We start from the raw sequence: 21,634 nt of genomic DNA on the forward strand, positions 1-21,634 counted from the left end.
TAACTCAAAGCATATGATCTTACAGTATCTCTATTAGTTTTCTATTGCTGATGTAACCAATTATCACAAATTTACTGGCTTCAAATACAGAGAAAGGTGTAGGACTGAAAAGAGGGATTAACTGAATGTCTGCATATCAAAGTGTTACTGTTAGTCCATCTAGCTCCCAAATGCCTGCACCCAGCTTACACCTCTGACAGTTTATTTGACAGTTCTGGAGGTTGAGTCCAAAATGGGTCACACTGGGTTAAAATCAATGTGTCAGCAGGGCTGCCTGAAGGCTCTAGAGGAGAAAGCATTTCCTTGCTTTTTCCAGAATCTAACAGCTGCCTGCATTCCTTGGCTTGTGGCCTCTTCCTCCATCTTCAAAGCCAGCAATCACTGGCCAAGTCTTTCTCACATTGCATCACTCTGACACTGACTCTTCTGCCTCCCTCTTCCACATTTAAGGACCCTCGTGATTACACTGGGCCCACCTGAGGTTAAAGACCTCAAAGATCTTTAATTTAACCACATCTGCAAAGTCCCACTTGCCACCATGTAAGGTAACATACTCATTGGTTCTGGGTATTAGGATGTGGACATCTTTGGAGGGGAAGCATTGTTCTTCCTACCATGGTATCCAATAGCTTTATTTCTACCAAATGGCCTCTCAAATAGAAAGCCCTTATAGGCACCCAAGATTTACTTTTCCTATGAAACAGATTTTGGAATACTCTGTTTGATGTAAAGAACAGATTCTCTCCTAATAGGATTCTTTTCCTTGTCATGTATCCAAACATGAAACATAAGAAATAAAAAAGGATAAAACGTGAGAAGACAATTTAGTCACCTGATCCTCTGCTCTCACAGTCAGTGTGTCCTGGTTGAGGAGATGTGTAACTCGCTTGACATCAAGTTGCAGAAATTCATCAGTTTTGTAAACTTCAGTAAAGTGCTGATGAATGAAGTCATCTGCAGTTGCTTTCAATTCAGGACAATCCAGACACTCTGCTAGCACACTTATACCTAAATACAGAAGAAAATAAATGAATAGAAAATAACTTCAAAAAACCCCAAACATACACTGAAGACAAGTATGACTTCAGAAATATGAGGCTGAATGAATTTCATAAATTCGGATCCTTTTCTGTTCTACTGATTTGTTTATTCTTATGCCAATTAGCATACTGACTTAAGTTTGGCCGATTTTGATACTTTGTAGGAAAAGCCCCTTCAATGCTTTTTCACATTTTTCTTGGCTAGTGTTAAACACTTTCTCTTGCAAATAAATTTTAAAATAAGTTTACAACATTCTACTGTAAAAAATCCTGATACGATTTTAAGTTCTACAGCTGTTTTAGGTTCAAAGCAAAATTTAATAGGAAGTAGAGTTCCCACATACTCTTGTTCCACACATGAACAACTTCCTCCATTACCAACACCTCACACCAGGGTGGCAAAGTATTATTATTATTATTTTTTTTTGGTAAAGCATTTTTTTTTTTTAAAGATTTTATTTATTGAGGCGTCTGGGTGGCTCAGTCGTTAGGTGTCTGCCTTCGACTCAGGTCGTGATCCCAGGGTCCTGGGATGGAGCCCTACATCGGGTTCCCTGCTTGGCGGGAAGCCTGCTTCTCCCTCTCCTGCTCCCCCTGCTTGTGTTCCCTCTCTCGCTGTGTCTCTCTCTGTCAAATAAATAAATAAAATCTTAAAAAAAAATTTTTATTTATTTATTTGAGAGAGAGAGAATGAGAGCGAGTACATGAGAGGGGGGAGGGTCAGAGGGAGAAGCAGACTCCCTGCTGAGCAGGGAGCCCGATGCGGGACTCGATCCCGGGACTCCAGGATCATGACCTGAGCTGAAGGCAGTCGCTTAACCAACTGAGCCACCCAGGAGCCCAGTAAAGCATTATTTTTAAAAATACATTCATCGATGGATTCAATTTGCCTAATGGGGGTGGGGGAGGGGGGCTTGACCCCAGGACCCTGAGACCATGACCTGAGGCGAAACCAAGAGCTGGATGCTCAACCGGAGCCACCCAGGTGCCCCTCATCTTTCCTTCTTGTTTAGACTTGTTAACTATTTTATACCATTCTTTGAAATAGCTTTTCTTTCTCTGGCCAATCTATAGTCTATTAGTGTTATTTTTCTATTTTATTAATTTTACTTTAAAAGGTATTTTCTTCTACTTTCATTAGGTGTCAAAAATTTTTTTCCCTACCTCCTTGAGTACAACACTCAGTCAAGATAAAAATAAATGCATTTATTTGGAAATATTTAAGACTACAAATTTTCTTTAAAGAAATACTTCAGTCACATTCCAAAGGTTTTGATTTATTCTGTGCTTTACTGTCATATATTTCTATACAGCCTGAGTTCATTTTTAATACCTCTTTATAAATGCCTATTTAAATAATTCTTCAGTTAAGTATCTAAGTGTTCAGAATGGAGCGGGAGAAAATAGCTCTCCTATGGAGGTTAGTTCACAGCTTTATTGCGCTGTAATCAGCAGATGTAGCCTGTGTCTCTTTTAGGTGCTCCAGATTTTGTTTTTGTAAACAGAATTTGTATTTGTAAACACTCCAAGGGTGCCCGAAAACTATTGGTGTTCTCTGATTATTGGGTAAAAGATTCTGTGATATCTAAACAACTTTGTGTTGTTCAAATCCTTACACTTTTCCTAAGCTTTATTTTTGAGATTTCTAGGCAATTCTTTGGTGTGTTTAATTTTTTATTTTAAGTAAACTCCCCGTCACATGTGGGGCTTGAATTCACAACCCTGAGATCAAGACTCACAGGCTCCCCCAACTGAGCTGGCCAGGCGCCCCTGTAGGTAGTTCTATGAGTAGCTCAAAAGCATTCAATAAATTCCTTTTCTGTTTAAGCCAGCAAGTCAGTTTATTTTGCTTGTAACAAAGGAAGTTGACCAGCACATCCCTATCTTGAGATCTTTACCTCTTACTTTGCTGTAGTACTTCCCCTAATACTTTTCTCAGAAGGCTATAGGTGGATTTTTTTTTTTTTAAAGATTTTATTTATTTATTTGACAGAGAGAGACACAGCGAGAGAGGGAACACAAGCAGGGGGAGGGGGAGAGGGAGAAGCAGGCTTCCCGTGGAGCAGGGAGCCCGATGCGGGGCTCGATCCCAGGACCCTGGGATCATGACCTGAGCCAAAGGCAGACGCTTAACGACTGAGCCACCCAGGCGCCCCTAGGTGGATTATACATTGTGTCTTTGCAATGTCTCCAGTGAATGATGTTTTAAAATGTAATTCTTTTTTTTCCCTCCCTCCACCATTTGCATATCTTATGCTACTTACTACCTTCTAACTTCCTGTTGCAGATAAATTATCACTCTGATTCTCTTTCTTTTCTAAGTAAACTTTTATAATAGTTATTTTTTTTAAGATTTTATTTATTTGAGAGAGAGAGTGAGAGCAAGAGAGATCACAGAGGGACAGAAAGAGGGAGAAGCAGACTTCCAGCTGAGCAGGGAGCCCGACGTAGGGCTTGATCCCAAGACCCTGAGATCATGACCTGAGCCGAAGGTAGATGCTTAACTGACTGAGCTACCCAGGTGCCCCAGTTATCTACTGATGCAGGATAAACAACCCCAGAACTTAGTGGCTCAACCTAACAAAAATGTATTATTTCTTGGAATTCTGTGAGTCAAGTGGGTGGTTCTTTTGAACTGGGCTGGTTTAGCTAATCTCTGTAGTTAGCTGGTTGCTCAGCTGGGGACTGGATGGTCTAGATTGGCCTCATTTACTTATCTAGTAACAAGTAAGCTGGTTGGTACAGACATCAGCTAGTACAGCTCATCTGTGCCCCAAATGGTCTCTAATCTTTTCATGATGGCAGAAGAGTCCCCAGCAGCAAAGAAGGGCAAGCCCCAATGCACAATCATTTTTTAAGCCTTTGCTCATGTCACATTTGCCAATGTCCCACGGGCTAAAGCATACTACATGGCCAAGTCTAGACTACACAGGGAAAAGACTCTCTACCTCTTGATGGAAAGCTACAAAGTCACATATATAAAGGCTTATGCATATAGGGACGGAAAGAATTTGTGGCCAATTTCTGGCTAACCTACCATACTCTTTCTCTCTAAAAGCTTATAAATTCTTTTTATATTGATTTTTTTTAAATATGGTAAAACACATGCAACATAAAACTTACCATTAGTGACATTTAGTTTATTCACCATGTTGTACCACCGTCACCACTATCTAGTGCCAGAGCATTTTTAACACCCCAAACAGAAGTTCTCTCTTGATTTTGGAGGCAAAAAATATCACTAGGATACATCGAGGAGAGGAATATCTTTTTTTTTTTTTTAAGATTTTATTTATTTATTTGAGAGAGAGAATGAGATAGAGAGAGCATGAGAGTGGGGAGGGTCAGAGGGAGAAGGAGACTCCCCGCTGAGCAGGGAGCCCGATGCGGGACTCGATCCAGGGACTCCAGGATCATGACCTGAGCCGAAGGCAGTCGCTTAACCAACTGAGCCACCCAGGCGCCCATATCTTTCTTTTTTTTAAAGATTTTATTTATTTATTTGACAGAGAGAGACACACAGCGAAATAGGGAACACAAGCAGGGGGAGTGGGAGAAGCAGGCCTCTCACGGAGCAGGGAGCCTGATGCGGGGCTCTATCCCAGAACCCTGGGATCATGACCTGAGCCAAAGGCAGATGCTTAACGACTGAGCCACCTGGGTGCCCCTAGGAGAGGAATATCTTACTTCATCAGGTCTGGTACTTAGTTTAGTGTGAAAGGTAAAGTCTTTTTAAGCTCAAATAAGTTTTTCTTTTATTACTTCTTTGATACTGCTTTTCCTCTATTTGTTCCTTCTGGACTTCCTACCTCATATCAGTGTCCCTTTATCTTCCTTCCATGTCTTTTATGTTTTCACTAATGATTTCCATTTCTTTGCATTTCTGTTTTGTTATCATAAGACAGTTTTCTCTGATCTTCTTTAGTTTGATTTTTAGGAATATCCATTCTATTTTTCAATTCAATTGCATTTCATGGAAAATCACAGCTTCCCGCCACCCCTTCATATGCATCCTTTCTATTTTAAGTTCTCCACTTCTTACATTAAATTTGTCTACAGGAAACATTCATTTTGGCTGTTTAGCTTGATATTCTGTCCTCCAAACTACTGGGGGGACTACTTTAATCTAGTACAATCTTTGCCCAATTCCATTAGGTGCCATGAGTTCCTTTAGTATTCATGGAAATCAGCTTGTTGGGGTCTTCTGGGCAGCAGAGAATTGACAAGTGGTAAAAACAAAGACAGAGTTCTCTGATCAGCTCACAGGGAGAGCCATACTCAGGGCTAAATAGAAACAGGCTGAAGGAGTTCCTTTGGATACTGACAGTATACTGGCTCAACTGGGTGGGCCACTATATTTGCCCCAGGATTAGCCAGAGAATCAGGCTCCCTTCTAGGCTGCTATGCTGTCCTTCCTCTCAGCTTTGAAAACAATGATGACAGAAGGCATCCAGAAGTAAAACTCCTAAATGGTCTCCTCAGAAGCCCAAAGCCTAAGATGTGGTTAGCACAAACTTGCTCCAGGTTCCACAGTATGCTTTGTACCACCATATCCACTCCCTACTCTGGCTGGTTTTTAGTTGAATCACCTGGTTGGAAATTTAGAGCAGTAGGGAGTTAGGGAAAAATACTTAAGTCATCATCTTCCAAAAACTTCTCTGAATTCCCTTTTTACAATAAATTTTGTGAGAATATTTATGTAAGGAGAAATAAGTAAAATCTCAGGAACATTAATCTTATTGATGAATGGAGCCCCAAACTATGGCTCAGAGAAACAGACTCATTCCAGAATGTCTCTGTTGCACAGGTGAGATTAAAATCTTTTTATGTATATGGTCTGGTCTTTTTAAAGAATGTATTTATTTATTTACTTGAGAGAAAGAATTGCACGAGTGGGGAGAGGAACAGAGGGAGAGGGACAAGCAGACTCTGTGCTGAGTGTGGAGCCCAACATGGGGCTCGATCTCAAGACCCCGAGATCATGACCTGAGCTGAAATGAAGTTGGATGCTTAACTGACTGAGCCACCCAGGTGCCCCTTCAGCAGTCCCTTAATTAGTATCTTAATTTATAGTCTAGGATTTTTAAGTCTTCTAGTATACAATAGCTAGCATATCTGACAATGTGGAGAGGCAACAGGGTGTAGTAGTTAAGAACAAGATTATTTTAATTCCAACCTCAGCACCTCCATATACTAACTATAAGACCTCAGGCAATATATACAACCTGTTTTCTCATTCAAGACAGACTTCAGCAATCTTAAGTGCTTCAATGGTGAACATTCATACTTATGATATCATATATCACACCACCACCAGATGCAATCCTTACTCTCCATTCCAGATTCATTAAAACTCATTATTAAAGTTATTTTATATTTTATAAAATGTTAATACAGTATTTAATGGGCTTCTTGCTGCGCAGGTTAATAGGCACCTCCCTAAGTGTCTCTTAAAATGCATTTTAAGTGTATTTTCTAGTGGACAATGTCTTTAAAATTAAATGAGGATACTTATAACCATACTTTTTAAAATTAAAATACACATTAAAGTTTGTTTTTGTTTTTATTTTAAGTTACGAATCTGATTTCTTACCAAGACAATTTGAAGCATCAACTTGTTCTTTCAAAAAATCAACACACATTTTCTTCACAGGTTCAATCTGGTACTGGTTTGCTGCATCTAACAAAGACTGAACGTTGTTGCTATTCACAGAAATTCTGCAAAGAAGTTAAAGTGAATATTAATTTCCTACAATGTTTTATTATTTCAATAATGCTATTGTAAAATGTATCCTACTAGCCCCTGAAATTAGACAGAAAATTAAAACTTTTCAGTCCTTGCATCAGTATGGTGTAGGTTCCTCAAACTTCCCCATCCTTGTAGTTTTTCATGTTGAAGAATTCGGAGGACATCAATTTGTCACCACAATATTCTGCCATGGTAGATCCCAACCTTTCTTCTCTACAACAGAAATGATCCTCCTTAACTTACCTAGCAGTATAAGCAAATTCCACAAGTTGTTCGATAATGTCAGGTTCAGCATCTTTGAGTTCAACTTCAAAGGACTTTGATTCGAGCATGTTAGCTAAAATGAAGAGCAGAAATATAAATGGCATGAGTACTATTACCAGTTTAACTGAGGACCAGATCATTCCAGGCCATGTTAAATATGGAAAAGAATAATAGGACAGAGATCTCTCTGGAAAAAAATACCCAGAAAGCCCAATATTCCTATAATAAATGCAAAGTAATTCTCCATACTTGAGATGTGTCTTAAATTAAAATAAGCTAAGAAATTAGTTAATTAGTATATTTCTTTAAAAAAAAAAAAGGCCAAGTAAACATATACATAAAAATAGATTCAGTATTTCCCCAAGTCCTAAAATAATTTGGTAGCACTCTTCTAAATTGCTATGAGCAAAACTACATCTGATGTAGCTGGCAAACATCTACAAGAATAATGACAATTATATATACAGTAAGTTATAGCTAGCAAAGCTCATTCTTTACCAAAAACCTCATAGGTAGCCAGAGCACCAAAGAGAAAGCTTGAGGCAGATGTATTACATAACCTGATCAAGCTCATAAAACAGTACTAAGCAAAGGAACCAGGACTTGGACGCAGTTCTCAACTCTAAATCTGAGTTTTTTCTAGTATGATATGCTATATTTCATATTTCACTTTTATTTAGTTTAACTTGCTAGATAAATTATCCTAACATTTATTTTCTTCTTTGCCTTTCCATCTAAGGTTAAGAAGAAAACTGGGCATTCAAGTAGAAACTGTATCTTCATCCATAAAAGTCTTGGGCCTGTACGGCTAATGAAAGGACATTTTTCTTTTGCTCAATCCTCATCATAACCACTTTTCAATCTCTTCATTGTTTTATGGCCTTAATTTCTTAAGTGCTTTAAAAACTAGGAAGATATTTTCATTTAGACTCTACCTCATTCTCACGGAAAAAATATTATGTTTTACTTTAAGATACTTACTTGTGAACATTAAGTTAAAAAAATGACTGGCTGCTGCAAGGACAACTCGATGAGCAGGTATCTTTCTTTCCTGGACCATAAGGATCACATCACACAATGTTTTCTAGTCAAGAGAGAAATAAATGAAATTAAAAGGGGCTCACTGGTCCGGCTCAGCAAACATACAAAACCGGTCCTTGACAAATGCTTTATCTCTATTTTCTATTCAAATCCAGTCTTTGTCCAGCACAGAATCTGTTCATCAGACACATTTAGAAAGGACTTACAGAGTTGCTATCATGATTTGCTGTATCAAAATGTGGTACTGAGCTTCCCAGCAGTAAAAACAGGGGGAAAAAAGAAAAGATCTTTATAATCAGAAGTCTACTTATCCTTTAGGGAAACCAATTTTTTTTCTGACACAAATTCAAGGTATTTCTCATGGTGAGATTTTATGGGAACATTAAATGAAATAAGAGCAATGTCCTTGATGGTTTTTCAAACATAGCAATCTGGGTTTTTAAAAAATTATCTATTCTTAATAAGTTCCAAAGTACACACTGTATTTCCCAAGAAAGTAGCTTACACAGATCTAACTTGAAACAAAAACAATTCAGAATAGAGTGGACAAACCAAATGACTATTCAGCACTCTTTCCTTATAACACTTCTCTCAAATGTATGTCTGATAGGAGCTGGATAGCAACCACTTTTAAATTGTGATTTCTGACCAAGGCCAAAGTGGTGTCACCCTAGGTTCCTAAAAGAAGGCAGAGTTAAATACTTACAATGCTGACGAAATGAAATATTAATGAAAAAATTTAAGGTTTACTGGAACGCTTAAAGATGAATTTCAAGAAGAAAGAATACCTTTTTTGTCAAACAAAATTTCAATTTCTTAATGAAGTTAAAGATATAATGTACAGGTTAGTCTCAGAAAATCTGCAGCTTGTGGTATGTTAGGCACTCTTTTAGCACTGGGAATATGAGGCAAATAATACTTTCAGAGTAAAAAAAATCTATCACAAATCTAAATATTGGCTTAGTAGCTCAGACGATATGGCATTTTGTAAATTTTAAGTATTTACTAAAACTATTAATACAGGGCACCTGGGTGTCTCAGTCAGTTAAGCATCTGCCTTTGGCTCAGGTCATGATCTCAGGGTCCTGGGATTGAGTCCCCTGTTGGGCTCTCTGCTCAGCAGGGAGTCTGCTTCTCCCTCTCCGCCTCCCTCCTGCTTGTGCTCTCACTCCCTCTCTCAAATAAATAAATAAAATCCTTAAAAAAATAAAACTACTAATACAATTTTGGATAGGTAAGTCACTATATTCTACTTTATTACTCCACAAATAAAAATCCAAGTGAGATGGTACTGCTCAGTACAAGAAAGGAAATGGGCTTTATTTTTATTTTATAGTGGGCTAAAAGATGAACAAAATTTCATTTTAACAGCCATGTGAAGATTTTTTTGGTAAGGCCTATGGACTACTGCTTAGAATTACATGCAGATTACTTATAGTTAAAGCCATTGTTATCCCAATAGTGTCTTGAATTTTTAAATTTTTATTTCCTTTAATTTGGTGGGGGAGGTACAGAGTAGGCATAGTTCTTATGGATTTTGCCACATACCATACCAAAAATACCAGGTAGCAAAACCAGGTCAACTATTTGGTTACCACCAAAACAAGCTGATCTAGTTGCTCCAGAGAAAGAAAGAAAAAGGCGGAAAGAAGGAAGGAAGAAAAAGAATTCGGACAGAAGAACAAGCAAGTCAGATAAGGGAGGGGTTCTATGGCTGCTGACAGAAAGTTCCAGAAGATGTACAACTACACTGAAATGCAGCGAAAAACCTTTCCAAAATATACACTCAGCAATAGGGATTTTTAATGCCATGAATTTATAGGCACTTTAGGAAGTTAAAGAAATCAGACAGATCTCTGCACAGCAATTTAGTCTTCTCTAAGAATAATCTCCAGCTGGATATTAATGTTATGGACGGAATGGGAGGAACCTTTTGTATCCAAATGGTACATGTGACTGTACTACACTAACTTAACAGGTTTCAACAGGAGATGGGACTGACTTAAAGAGAGAGGCTCTGCTCAGGAAGAGTGTATCTGCAGATAGAAAATGGGAAGAGACAGAGATCTGGGTTACACTGGAGAATATGAAAGGTAACAAGTCCTATGTGAATTGAAGAGAAACTTAAACAAAACTACCTTCTGAACAATACAGGTTTACTGGATAAAACAAGAAAAAAAAAACCCTGGCAACTTCTGTTTATATCCCCCCATATTTGTTATATCTTTATATTATTTTCAGTTTTTGAATTTTTAGTCTCTTAGATATTGCATAGATTTGTGTGACTTAATCTGAAAATCTCACCATCTAAAATTACTTTTAGTAGGATTTAGATCCTTCATATTTATTACTGATAACTTATGTTTCCTCCTCCATAGGCCATCTTCTTTTACACAATTTATTATGCTTCCTTGCTGTCTTCTTTTTTAACTACCAGGTGGTATTTTAGTCACATTTTCTTTGCACTTTTGCACTTTTTTCTTCTTTTAGGGACTTACTTACAGATCTGTCAAATATTTGCAAAGTGAATTCAGCAGGGTTATTACTCAAATATTGTTCTAGGAATGCAAGGAGGCTTCCAGAACAATAATTCTTTAATATAATCAGCATATTCACAGGTTAAAAGAGAAAAACTTCAATAGATGGCAAAATTAAAAATTCATTTCCTTTTATACTCTTTCATAAAGAAAATGATGTATCTGTATGCTGAAGGTGTTTTGACTCAAAAGCAAACATCACATTTAATAGTGACACAAAAGAAGCATTCTCATTTAAGTTTGAGAAGAGACACATAACGCTGTCACTACTATTATTCAATTATTGAATAATCTGAAATCTGAAAATTTTAGCCAAATTGAAAATTGCCTCTGCCTCGGCCCCTTTGGCCAACTTACCAGTCTCTAAGTTTAGCAAGCATCTTTAGCCCTCCTGATTAACTAAACCTTTCTTTGTATAGGAACCAAACTCTCTCGCACAACCTCCCCCCCCAGCCCGGGGCACCAATACACAACTTTCAAGCACAGCTATAATGTCTGTAGCTGGTACCATTGAGTCTGCATGCAATCAAGAAGTGTTATAGACCACTGTGCTCCCCTTCACTGATTAACTGCCCTAAAGTTCCTTTAAAAATCTTTGGGCCAGGCAAAAACCTTAGAGTTGGTTTTTAAACAAAAGTCTGCCTTCTTCCCAGGTGGCCCGCCTCCTGAATAAAGCTCATATTCCTTTCCAATCAAAATTCGTCTCTTAAGTACTGGCTTTTTGAGCAATGAGCAGCTGACTTGGGTTTTTAGGTAACAAAATCAGTAAGAAAATAAATAAACTTAATACTTACAGAACTAAATAAAAAGTAAGATGAATATGAAAAAGCAATTAGCTAACCTATATGTGAGCAGTAAGCCACAAAGAAACACAAATGAGGAAAAAATAAAAATCCAACAACCTCGCATAGCAGCAACAAAATAATTAAATGTTGAGAAATAAACTTAAGAAATGTGAGGGATCTACATTAAATAGCAATTTAATATAGATAAAGATACTATTTCAAAAATGTGGTAAGAAGCTGGAGTACCCGCAATGTTTAGGGCAGTGAAACTATTTCCTATGATACTGTAACAGGATACATGTATAGTATACATCTGTCAACATCCACAGAATGTACAACACAGAGAATAAACCCTAATGTAAACTATGGTTAATAACAATGTAACAATATTGGCTCATCAATTTTAACAAATGTATCATACTTGTGTTAGCAAGATGTTAATAGTAGGGGAAACTGGGAGGGGGAGAGGGAAAATGGAAACTCTGTACTTTCTGTTCAATTTTTTGGTAAACCTAAAACTACTCTAAAAAGCAAAGTCTATTAATTTTAAAAATGTGATGAGAGAATGGATAACTGAAAAAATAGTATTAGTATAACTGTTACCCACTGAGGGGAAACATTAGATTTCTCTCTCATACCATAGTGTTTCTTCTCTGGGGCAAGTTAAGTACTGGGAAGGAAGGTTCAGTCCTTTTCTCCCCTGTCACTTGTGGAAGAGGTTCTATAGGATGAGCACGAATAAAGTAGAGGTCACGGACCACACATTGCCAGGCCTTCTGGTTCACTTTCTTCTATAAGTCTGTCCCAAAATGGAACATAACTCATTTCAAATGTTGGGAACCAAGAGTGGAAGAGAGCTGCTGAAATCCGTATGCAGAGACATTCAATGCACTGCAGACAGAAACTTAGGCGATGCTTTAGTGCCTATAATTATTAGGGACTTCTGCAGGAACAGTCCTTTGGTTAGGAAAGATTTCACTTCAAAACAGGCAAGAATTTCAGGCAAGTGTTGGTAGAATGACCTTCTGCTCTCTTTACGTGTTTGCCAGGTAGGACTGCAAAAGGCAGTAGGCTCCACGTAAGCTCCACAGCACTGTGCGAGGCTCTAACTTTTAACAATATGTGCTGGCATTACTAAGGCATGCAATCAGCTAATTCTATTCCCAAATTCTATCCTTCATCGTATCCCAAGAAGAGGACTGAGGAATGACTAACCTTCGGATTTATGTAGCTTGTCAACAAGGTTCTGCAATCAGTCCCGCCCAGCGTGATTTCAAGTTGGCCCTGGGTATAAATCCCTGAGTAGACTGTAGATTCAACTATAGTTGGGTGGTGGATTTAAATCACTGAAAAGATAAAGGGAAATGAAGCCCTTATTATATGGGGGTAAATCATCTTCTTGGATTGAGATACTAGAAAAGCCTCAACAAAGCCATAATAAACTCAAAAGCTAAGAGAAAAATTAAGAAGGCCTTAGGAATCTTATTTGCTCAGAAAAGCAAGAAAAATAGCACTGGATTTAAAGACACATAATCACAATAAGGCAAGTGGGAAAGTAAAAGAAAAACAAAGTTAGACACCCAGATTAATAGAGGAAAAGCAGATTTCTTCCTTAAGGGAAACATGACAAGTTAGGTCAAACAGCTTTAAAAGGCAGAGGAAATACAGTTTGATATAACTGCTCTTTAAAAGATGAGGCTAGGGGGAAAAAAAAGTTATTTTTGCTGTTATTTATTCAAGTAAGGTGATATAAGCCAAAGAGATATACGGAAGAAGAAAAGTAAAATTCAGCAGTAGTCTAAAACAGTTCTCAGAAAAAGCCTGGATCGAAGAAATTTTTGTTAAGAGCTCTCTTAAAGCTAAAGAAATCAAACACGTAATTAGAGGACTATACTTAAAGACTGAGACAGTTGTAACAGGTGATTACATTAAATTCAGATTTGTAAAGTTTTGGAAAAGGAAGATCAGCAATAAAATAGTTCATCCATTATGTAATTTGCAATGTGATATGGGTGGAAAGACAGGAATGCTACATACTATAGTAGAACATATCTGGGAAGTCTGTGGAAAAAAGACTCTAAGGGAGAGTACTAGGTCACATTAAAGGGAAGCCAAATAACCCAGACATAATCCAAGCCTAAGTTAGATGCTGAACCTGTCCATAGCTGTAATTACTTTACTGAGGGTGGTGAAGATTGGCAGCAGCTGAACCAATCCTGAACACATGGACCTCTTCATTTCCACTGTGATGGTGTCTATAAGAAAGGCACTAACGGAAGAAGCAGCAAAACAAACATTTGGGCCCAAAATCAAAAGGAAAGGAAAAGGAAGGAAGGTATTCTTATCTAAACAGTGTTAGCTCTATACTATGTAGGAAGAAAAGGATTCAACTTGACAGGTTAACAACTCCGCTGGGGATGCCTGAAAGGAACAAACAGACAACAGAGTCATAGCCTATTTTGACACATACAGGTAACAAAAAGGAGTATGTCTGCTACCACTGAGTTTCCAAAGCCTGGAAGACTCAAATAATGAGGAATGGCAAGGTTTTGAGGAGCACACTGTCAAGGCCATGTTGGTCCCTATGCGACCAACAGGCTTTAGAGGAATCAAAGGTCATTCTCCAGCTGAGATAAATGGAAAGGAAAAAAGACCCCTCCAAGAGATAGGATTAGTAGTAGAAACAAGGAATTTCACAGCAGGATAGGATCATAATGGGGACATGGGGTACAGAACAACTAGTTGGATCAGAACTGTAGAGAACGCAAGGCCACAAACTGCTCTGCACGACTGCCTGCTACAAATGTGGATCATTCTTCTCTCAAAATACTTCGTCACTACACAGAACTCAACTGCCAACAACATAAGGTTCAAAAGAGAAATAAAAATTAAGATTTAAATGTGCAGGACAGACAACAGGGAAAAAAGGGAGACTCTAGAAGACCTGGCAGCTGGGTAAATCCCCCTGGCAAATTTTTCCAAGAGCAAGGTATCCGGTCAGTGAAGCATTATTACACATAGATGAAATTCCTTCCCTATTCGGTAAAGTGTCCTATTAGCCTCTTGATAAGTGATTCCTCTCACCTGAGTTTAGAGTCTGCAAATTACAGACAGCCAACACAGACTGGCAACCTGTGCAAGCAAAAAGCCCAGACATCCTTATGTTTTCTTTTATTTTTATTTATTTATTTGAGACAGAGAGAATGAGAGAGAGAGCACATGAGAGGGGGGAGGGTCAGAGGGAGAAGCAGACTCCCCGCCAAGCAGGGAGCCCGATGCGGGACTCGATCCCGGGACTCCAGGATCATGACCTGAGCCGAAGGCAGTCGCTTAACCAACTGAGCCACCCAGGCGCCCCAACATCCTTATGTTTTCTTTGAAGATTCTCTGTTCCCTAGAAACTGAAGTTTCTGTGTTTTAGTCTGGGAACAATACAGTGGGTTAGGACTTTATCGTGAGGTGTCAACATCTGCACTATTTATTGTAGAGATGGGAGATTTGCTTGTATCTTTCCAGGTTTCTGGGGGCGGAGATGATGCTGTGCTAAGGTGCTAGGGCCCTTCAACACTCTGAAAACACGTGGCACCAACTACCTTGAAATTGGAGAAATTCACCTTTGGAGTTGCTAAACTAACTAAATATATTCCAATGGAAGATAGCCCAGGCTGCAGCTGCTGAAGAAAGCTTCCCAGAATCTACCCAAACACTTAAGCAAATGCTTTCTGGCTGAGACTGAGCAGTGTAAGAAACCAGGGAGAGCACATATTTGGAACGGCCTTTAATTTTAACTCACAGGAAGATCACAGATGTGGGAATTTAACAATGAAGGGGTTCATAAGAGTCAAATTTAGCAGATTTTACATTGCTAGTACGGAATTAGATGGAGTGTTTTAAGCTGTCATTTGGTTGTTCACTGCAGATAATCTGGAGAGCTAAGAATGAAATTTTGGTCGAGAAAAATTTGAGATGGGAAATAGAAGTGAATTTCCAGTATGGAGTTAATAGATTACCCATTTAAAAGCTTTCTGGAGTAAAAAAATTAAATAACCTTTCTAAGTGGGTCTACAGAGGATACACAGAACAGTTATTGTAGAGGATGCCTTTAAGATAGAACAAAATGCTCCCTGTGCAGGTAAAACACCACCAACAAAAACCAAACAGAAAACCTTAAAAAAAACAAACAAACTTGGAAATAAATTCTTACTTACTCGGTCCAGTTAGTGTCTGTTGGGAGTTGGGATAGGGCTTTGGTTCCTGGTCTACTATTCAGCCCTCTGAGATTCTCATCAGGGAGTTTACATAAAGATTAATAGCCAAGCGAGACATAATAAAACACACTACTGGGGCGCCTGAGTGGCTCCGTTGGTTAAGCATCTGCCTTCAGCTCAGGTCATGATCCCTGGGGCTCAGCACTGGGCTCCCTGCTCAGCAGGGAGCCTGCTTCTCCCTCAGCCCCTTCCCTGGACTCATGTGTATGTACTCTCTCTCTCAAATAAAGAAAATCTTTTAAAAATTATATATATTAAAAAAACACACTATTGATAAATGTGTGAGTACCTGGTAATCCCCATCTACTCACACCCATATACCCCAATAATCTAAATTTTGGAATTTGCATATTCATATGTCCTGTAGTGGGGAATAAGAGACGGCGGGGCCCAAATCCAGCTTATAGAGTCCACCATAAGACATACCTTACCTATTCTCCTTAGCTGATGGAGATCTTAAGTAGATGTGAATCTCAAAAGAATAATCACACCATTAATAAAACAGCAGAGTCTTAACTTCTAGCTTCATTAGATTACAACCTCTCTCTCATTGGGCAAAACTTGTAGGAGAGAGAGATGAGCTCAATATACGTCATTTCCTTTCCTTTGGGTGAGGTGAAGGTCAGACATATTTTCCCAGCCCCAGCACCCTCTGTTCCCCACACCACATACAGAGACAAACTCACACACATATATAAATGTGTGTGTGTGTGTGTGTGTACTCATTCTCCTCCTTTCAGGGAAAAGCCTTATAACAGGGGTTTTCAAACTTTTTAAGCAGCAGAATCCATTTTTTTTTTTTTTAAAGATTTTGTTTACTTATTTGACAGAGACACAGCGAGAGAGGGAACACAAGCAGGGGAAGTGGGAGAGGGAGAAGCAGGCTTCCTGCGGAGCAGGGAGCCCGATGCAGGGCTCGATCCCACGACCCTGGGATCATGACCTGAGCCGAAGGCAGACACTTAACGATTGAGCCACCCAGGCGCCACCAGCAGAATCCATTTTCAAATGATGTGATTTCACATAATATACAGAGACAAGGGGCAGATGGTTTGGCTCAGGTCATGACCTCCAGGTCCTGGGATAGTGTTCCACATCGGGCTCCTTGCTCAGTGGGGAGCCTGCTTCTCCCTCTCCCTCTGCCTCTCCCGGTTTGTGCTCTCTTTCTCTCTGTCAAATCAATAAATAGAATCTTTAAAAAAATAAAAAAATAAACATTTAAAAAAATTTACAGAGACAAAATGGTTTCTATATAGTCAGACTTAGCCTGGCAACCAAGGGATGGAAGAAGCTCCCCTCACTGTTAAGCTTAATGATTCACTCACAAATATTTTGCTTCTGATCTCAGCAATTAGTCTTTCTGGAGGTGGATTCTGCCAGTTTAAAGATATGAGGACCCAAAAGAAGAATGCTTCAACCAAGTGACAGAGAAATGTTTTTACAGAATTATCAGTTAAGACTACAACCTGGGAATTTTGGCATCCTCCTGGCACTGGGTAAAAAGAACAAAAGTTATTACATTTGGTTAGGTGCCTGAACCTGGCCATGAAGGAAAAAAAAAAAAAGATTTCTGTTCTCTATGGGACAGAAGACAGCTGGAGCTCAGGGGATCCCCTTGGGTACCTTCTTGTCGTTGGGAAAGAGGAGTCCTCTATGGTTCTCTTAAATTCCTACATATCTTCCTGGACATGCCAAGAAGGCAAGGCCCTGACACTTTTTACCTGGGGCACCATTTCTCAGGGTTATGTTGGCAGCAAGGAATCATAAGGGATGTGATAGTCTTCCCCATAAGAATAGGGAATAGGCTTGCTTACTGTTTGCTATAATATGGCAGATTCCTTAAGCTCAGTGTTCATTCTGTAGCTACAACACAAACCCACTGTGTGTATAACACCCATCTGGGCCCCAATGGGTCACCCTCAGTACTTGTGGGGCGAGGGGAACTGACACATACATGTGGATGCCCATGATGCTGTGCTGTGAGTAATCAAGTCTGTTGTCTCTAACCTAGGAGTCTCATGTCTTCTGCCAGCATCCATTAAACAGCAATAGGCTAACTAATCAGCTTATAAATACCATAAAATCAAATCCCAGGCCCTTTGCTGGTACTGCTAAATCTAGTAATAAATGTTAATAAAAGACTAAAGTGACCCTATACAGGCAAGACCAAAGGTTCAAGGCACCTAGGAATAAAGGATTAGGTCACCCCATCAGATAAAGAATCTTGAGGAGTTGGCTAAAGACCAAGAATAGGAATAGGCAGTGAAGGAAGAAATCACGAATAATAAAAACATTAACAAATAAATCATAAGCAATGAATGTGGCTTCTATTTTTATTTTCATCCTTGCTCTTATATTTATATAAGTTTTAACTATGAAACTTTTCCCTCCACAATCATATAAAGAATCTACTAAGACTTAGGCCTTAGAATCTTGAAATGATGAAACTTGATGACTTTTTTTAATGGATTCTGGCAATCTAGCATCCAGTTTCCTGCCTATTAGAACCCCAAGCTCCCATTTCCCAAAAATTCCTCATTATGAACTACGTTGGTGAGAGGGCAATTCTCAGAGCTCGCCTCTCATTATGGAAGATAAAAGTCAGTTATTTCTTCTGTTCACTCAGCAGAGCCCAAATCTGGCAAACAATCTAAGGCCAGCCAATTATATACCTACTTTCAGGATTTTTAATTTTGAGCAAATAATAGAAAGAGGGAGGAAGAACTGTCTTTGCGGCAGCGGCAGCTGCGGCAAGCAGTCAAGACTGCCCGCCCCTGCCCTCTAACTGACTCCAGAGTCTCTGAAGCCTAGCTAACACAGAATGCCAGGGTTTCTGCTTGTCTGCCATGCCTGCTCATCTTCCAGCCTGTGGTCAATATGTTAAGTTCCTGATGTTCTTGCAATACATTATTTTGACTTAAGAGAGAACATCTTTTGGTTGCCTGGTAACCAATAATTCCAGGAGATTCACTGTGATAACAGCAATACCAACAATATTTGATAATGCTGAATAATTTATCAAGAGTTTTCAGGGGCACCTGGGTGGCTCAGTTGGTTAAGCATCTGCCTTCAGCTCAGGTCGTGATCCCAGGGTCCTGGGATCGAGCATTGGGCTCCCTGTCCAGCGGGGTCTGCTTTTCCCTCTTCCCCTCACCCCGCTCTTGTGCTCTCTCTCAAATAAATAAAATCTTAAAAAAAAAAAAAAGTTTTTACATTCTCTGTCTCACTATCCCCAACATCAGAAAGTGAGGTCAATATAATATTATGATCATTGTTGTGCAGGTACAAACATAAAAGGCTAAAGAAGTTGTGACTTGCCCAATGTCACACAATTAGTAAGAAGACAGAGCTAGGATTCAAACCCAGATCTATATGATTCCAAAATCCATCTTATCTCCACTATAGCATACTGTTTCCCATAGCAATGAGTGACTAAAGGCAACACTACTAAAAGAAGTTTTATAGAAGATACAAAGCCACTTTATTTTTTTAAATTTTATTTATTTCACAGAGAGAGAGAGCACAAGCAGTGAGAAGGGTCAGAGGGAGAAGCAGGCTTCCTGCTGAGCAGGGAGTCCGATGCGGGGCTTGATCCAAGCACCCCGGGATTATGACCTGAGCTGCAGGCAGATGCTTAACTGACCGAGCCACTCAGGTGCCCCACAAGCCACTTTAGAATAATTTTTCATGATGAACGCTTACAGTATAATATTAAACTGTGATTCGATTTAAGTGCAATTCAAAGAGAAGTTCTAAAAAAGAACTCATTTACTCCTGGCATACCATTTTCCAGTAGGTTAACCTGATATTAAGTATAGAATTTATGATATTTAGCATAGATGGCATTAAGAATGTCTCTCTTAAATATTAATCAACCACATTTTTGACAGTTTAACAGAATGTAACTAAATTACATGCTGTATTATTATGTACTAAAATATTTAATATGCTGGCTGTTTCAAAGATACAAATTTTTGTAGTGGTTTTTCACTGGAGTAGCTACCTGACTTATAATTCTCCCCTCTCAGGAAATGGCCTCAGTACATAAAATGAGTCTTTCAAGACATGTTTGTGCTACATGACCTTGTTCTCCTTAGCACAGATAATTGATTCAAAGGGTTAACACTCCACCCAAGCTAGGTCTATCAGATCCTCTCTATCCAGGATTTGAAACTCTGAAAGAGAAACAATTAGTGGTAGTTACAGCTGAAGTCCAACGAAGGCAGTGTCCCAAAGGCTAGAGGCCTTTGGGGTTGGCATGAAGAGTTCTTGCATCTCCCAAATCTTGACTGTCTTTCTCTTCAGAAGGAATTTTAATACAATCATGTCTCCCTTAAGATACACTTCTGTATTCATTCATTCAACACACGTAGGGTAAGTGTCATGATGGTAGTATGCACTTTATACTACTGGAGTTTATTTTTTTAAATGCGGAGATCAATATATGTTTAGTTTTTATTTAAATTCCAGTTAGTTAATGTGCCATGGAATATTAGTTTCAAGCGTACAATGATTCAACTCTTCCATACATCAACTGGTGCTCATCACAAGTGCCCTCCTTAATCCCCTTCACCTATTTAACCCATTCCCCCCACCTCCCTTCTGGTAACCATCAGTTTGTTCTCTATTATTAAGAGTCTATTTCTTGGTTTGCCCCCCCTTTTCCCCTCTGCTCATTTATTTTGTTTCTTAAATTCCATGAACGAGGGAAATTATATTTGTCTTTCTCTTACTTATTTTGCTTAACATAATACCCTCTAGCTCCATCCATGTTGTTGCAAATGGCAAGATTTCACTCTTTTTTATGACTGGGTAATATTTGTGTGTGTGTGTGTACACACAACATCTTTATCCATTCATCAGTCAATGAGCACTTGGGTTGTTTCCATAGTTTGGCTACTGTAGATAATGATGCTATAAACACTTTGAATTAGTATTTTTATATTCTTTGGGTATATACTATTGGAATTTAAACAACATTAATCCCATCCTGAAAAGCCTAGGCCATACAGAAGGCAGGTCCCTCTCCATCTACTCACCACTTTGTCCCTCCTTTGTCCTGTAAAATCTGCCCCCTCCCCCACCACTCCATTAAAACTTAACTTGCTAAAACCACCAATTTTCAAATCCAGGGGACACTTTATCTTTTTTAGCCTCCCTAATACATTTGATACTCCTGACTGTCTCTTCTTTGTAACTTGTATCTTGGTTTGAATGACATTATTCCCTGCTGTCTTTCTTCCTTCCATACCTTAATCTCCAATGCACTTTTCTTCCTATCCTTTAAAATGCTGGTGCTCCCCCAGAGTTTTATCTTCTGTCCACTTTCCTTCTTACTCTGCCCTCAACCTCTAGGTGTTATCAACCATACGTATGACATCTATTTACGGAACAAATATTTGAGCACCTATATTGTAGCTGTTGGCAATATAGCACTGAATAAGACAGTGTCCCTGCCCTCATGAAGCTTAGAGCCTAGCAGCGAAGACATACTTTAAAATAAGGAGTCATTCTTGCCTTTATATAGATGATCAGTGCGTGAACGAAAGGAATGGAATATATATAATAGAGGCTCTTGACATAATATAGGGCATTCAGGGAGGAAGTGGCAAGCATGAGTAGGAGAGAAAGAGAGTTAACAGGCATTGTTACAACATTTCAGGCTCTGAAGGAAGACAGGTGCCTGGAGTGAAATGGCTAAGAGAAAAGTGGTGATCTGACTGAAACAGGTTGGGATTATATCAGGGCTGCGAAGACCTGGTTAAGAATAAATATTCATTACAAATCCATGATAATTAACCTCAAAAATACTGCCAGCCATCATACCAATTCTACTCTTCACAAAAATTACTTTCCTCAACCTCTAGCTTCATCTTCCTCCTTCATTTTAGTGGATGATCTCATCTCCTACTTTTCAGAGAGAACAAAGGCCTCTGGACAGAAACTCCTT

At 39.0% G+C, this 21,634-nt stretch overlaps 1 protein-coding gene across 6 annotated transcripts in view; it reads right to left on the minus strand.

Moving 5' to 3' along the window:
• Positions 1–21,634, minus strand: part of KLHL7 (kelch like family member 7) — a 69,296-nt gene that overhangs the window by 40,100 nt on the left and 7,562 nt on the right. For 3 of the 6 annotated variants that reach the window (XM_045864580.3, XM_045864579.3, XM_064575171.1), the window contains exons 2-6: positions 12,632–12,762; positions 8,035–8,137; positions 7,033–7,126; positions 6,634–6,758; positions 833–1,008 (exon numbers count right to left, since the gene is read on the minus strand). In XM_045864580.3, coding sequence (XP_045720536.1) covers positions 833–1,008; positions 6,634–6,758; positions 7,033–7,126; positions 8,035–8,113 — 474 coding nt within the window. In that variant the 5' untranslated portion in view covers positions 8,114–8,137; positions 12,632–12,762. The remainder of the gene's footprint in view (positions 1–832; positions 1,009–6,633; positions 6,759–7,032; positions 7,127–8,034; positions 8,138–12,631; positions 12,763–21,634) is intronic. The other 3 variants (XM_045864578.3, XM_045864577.3, XM_064575172.1) reach the window with 1 other exon arrangement.

Source organism: Mirounga angustirostris, unplaced genomic scaffold, assembly GCF_029215605.1.
Source record: "Mirounga angustirostris isolate CCGP_5_RB_7025 unplaced genomic scaffold, mMirAng1.0.hap1 SCAF_12, whole genome shotgun sequence".
NCBI classification, from domain to species: Eukaryota; Metazoa; Chordata; class Mammalia; order Carnivora; family Phocidae; genus Mirounga; species Mirounga angustirostris.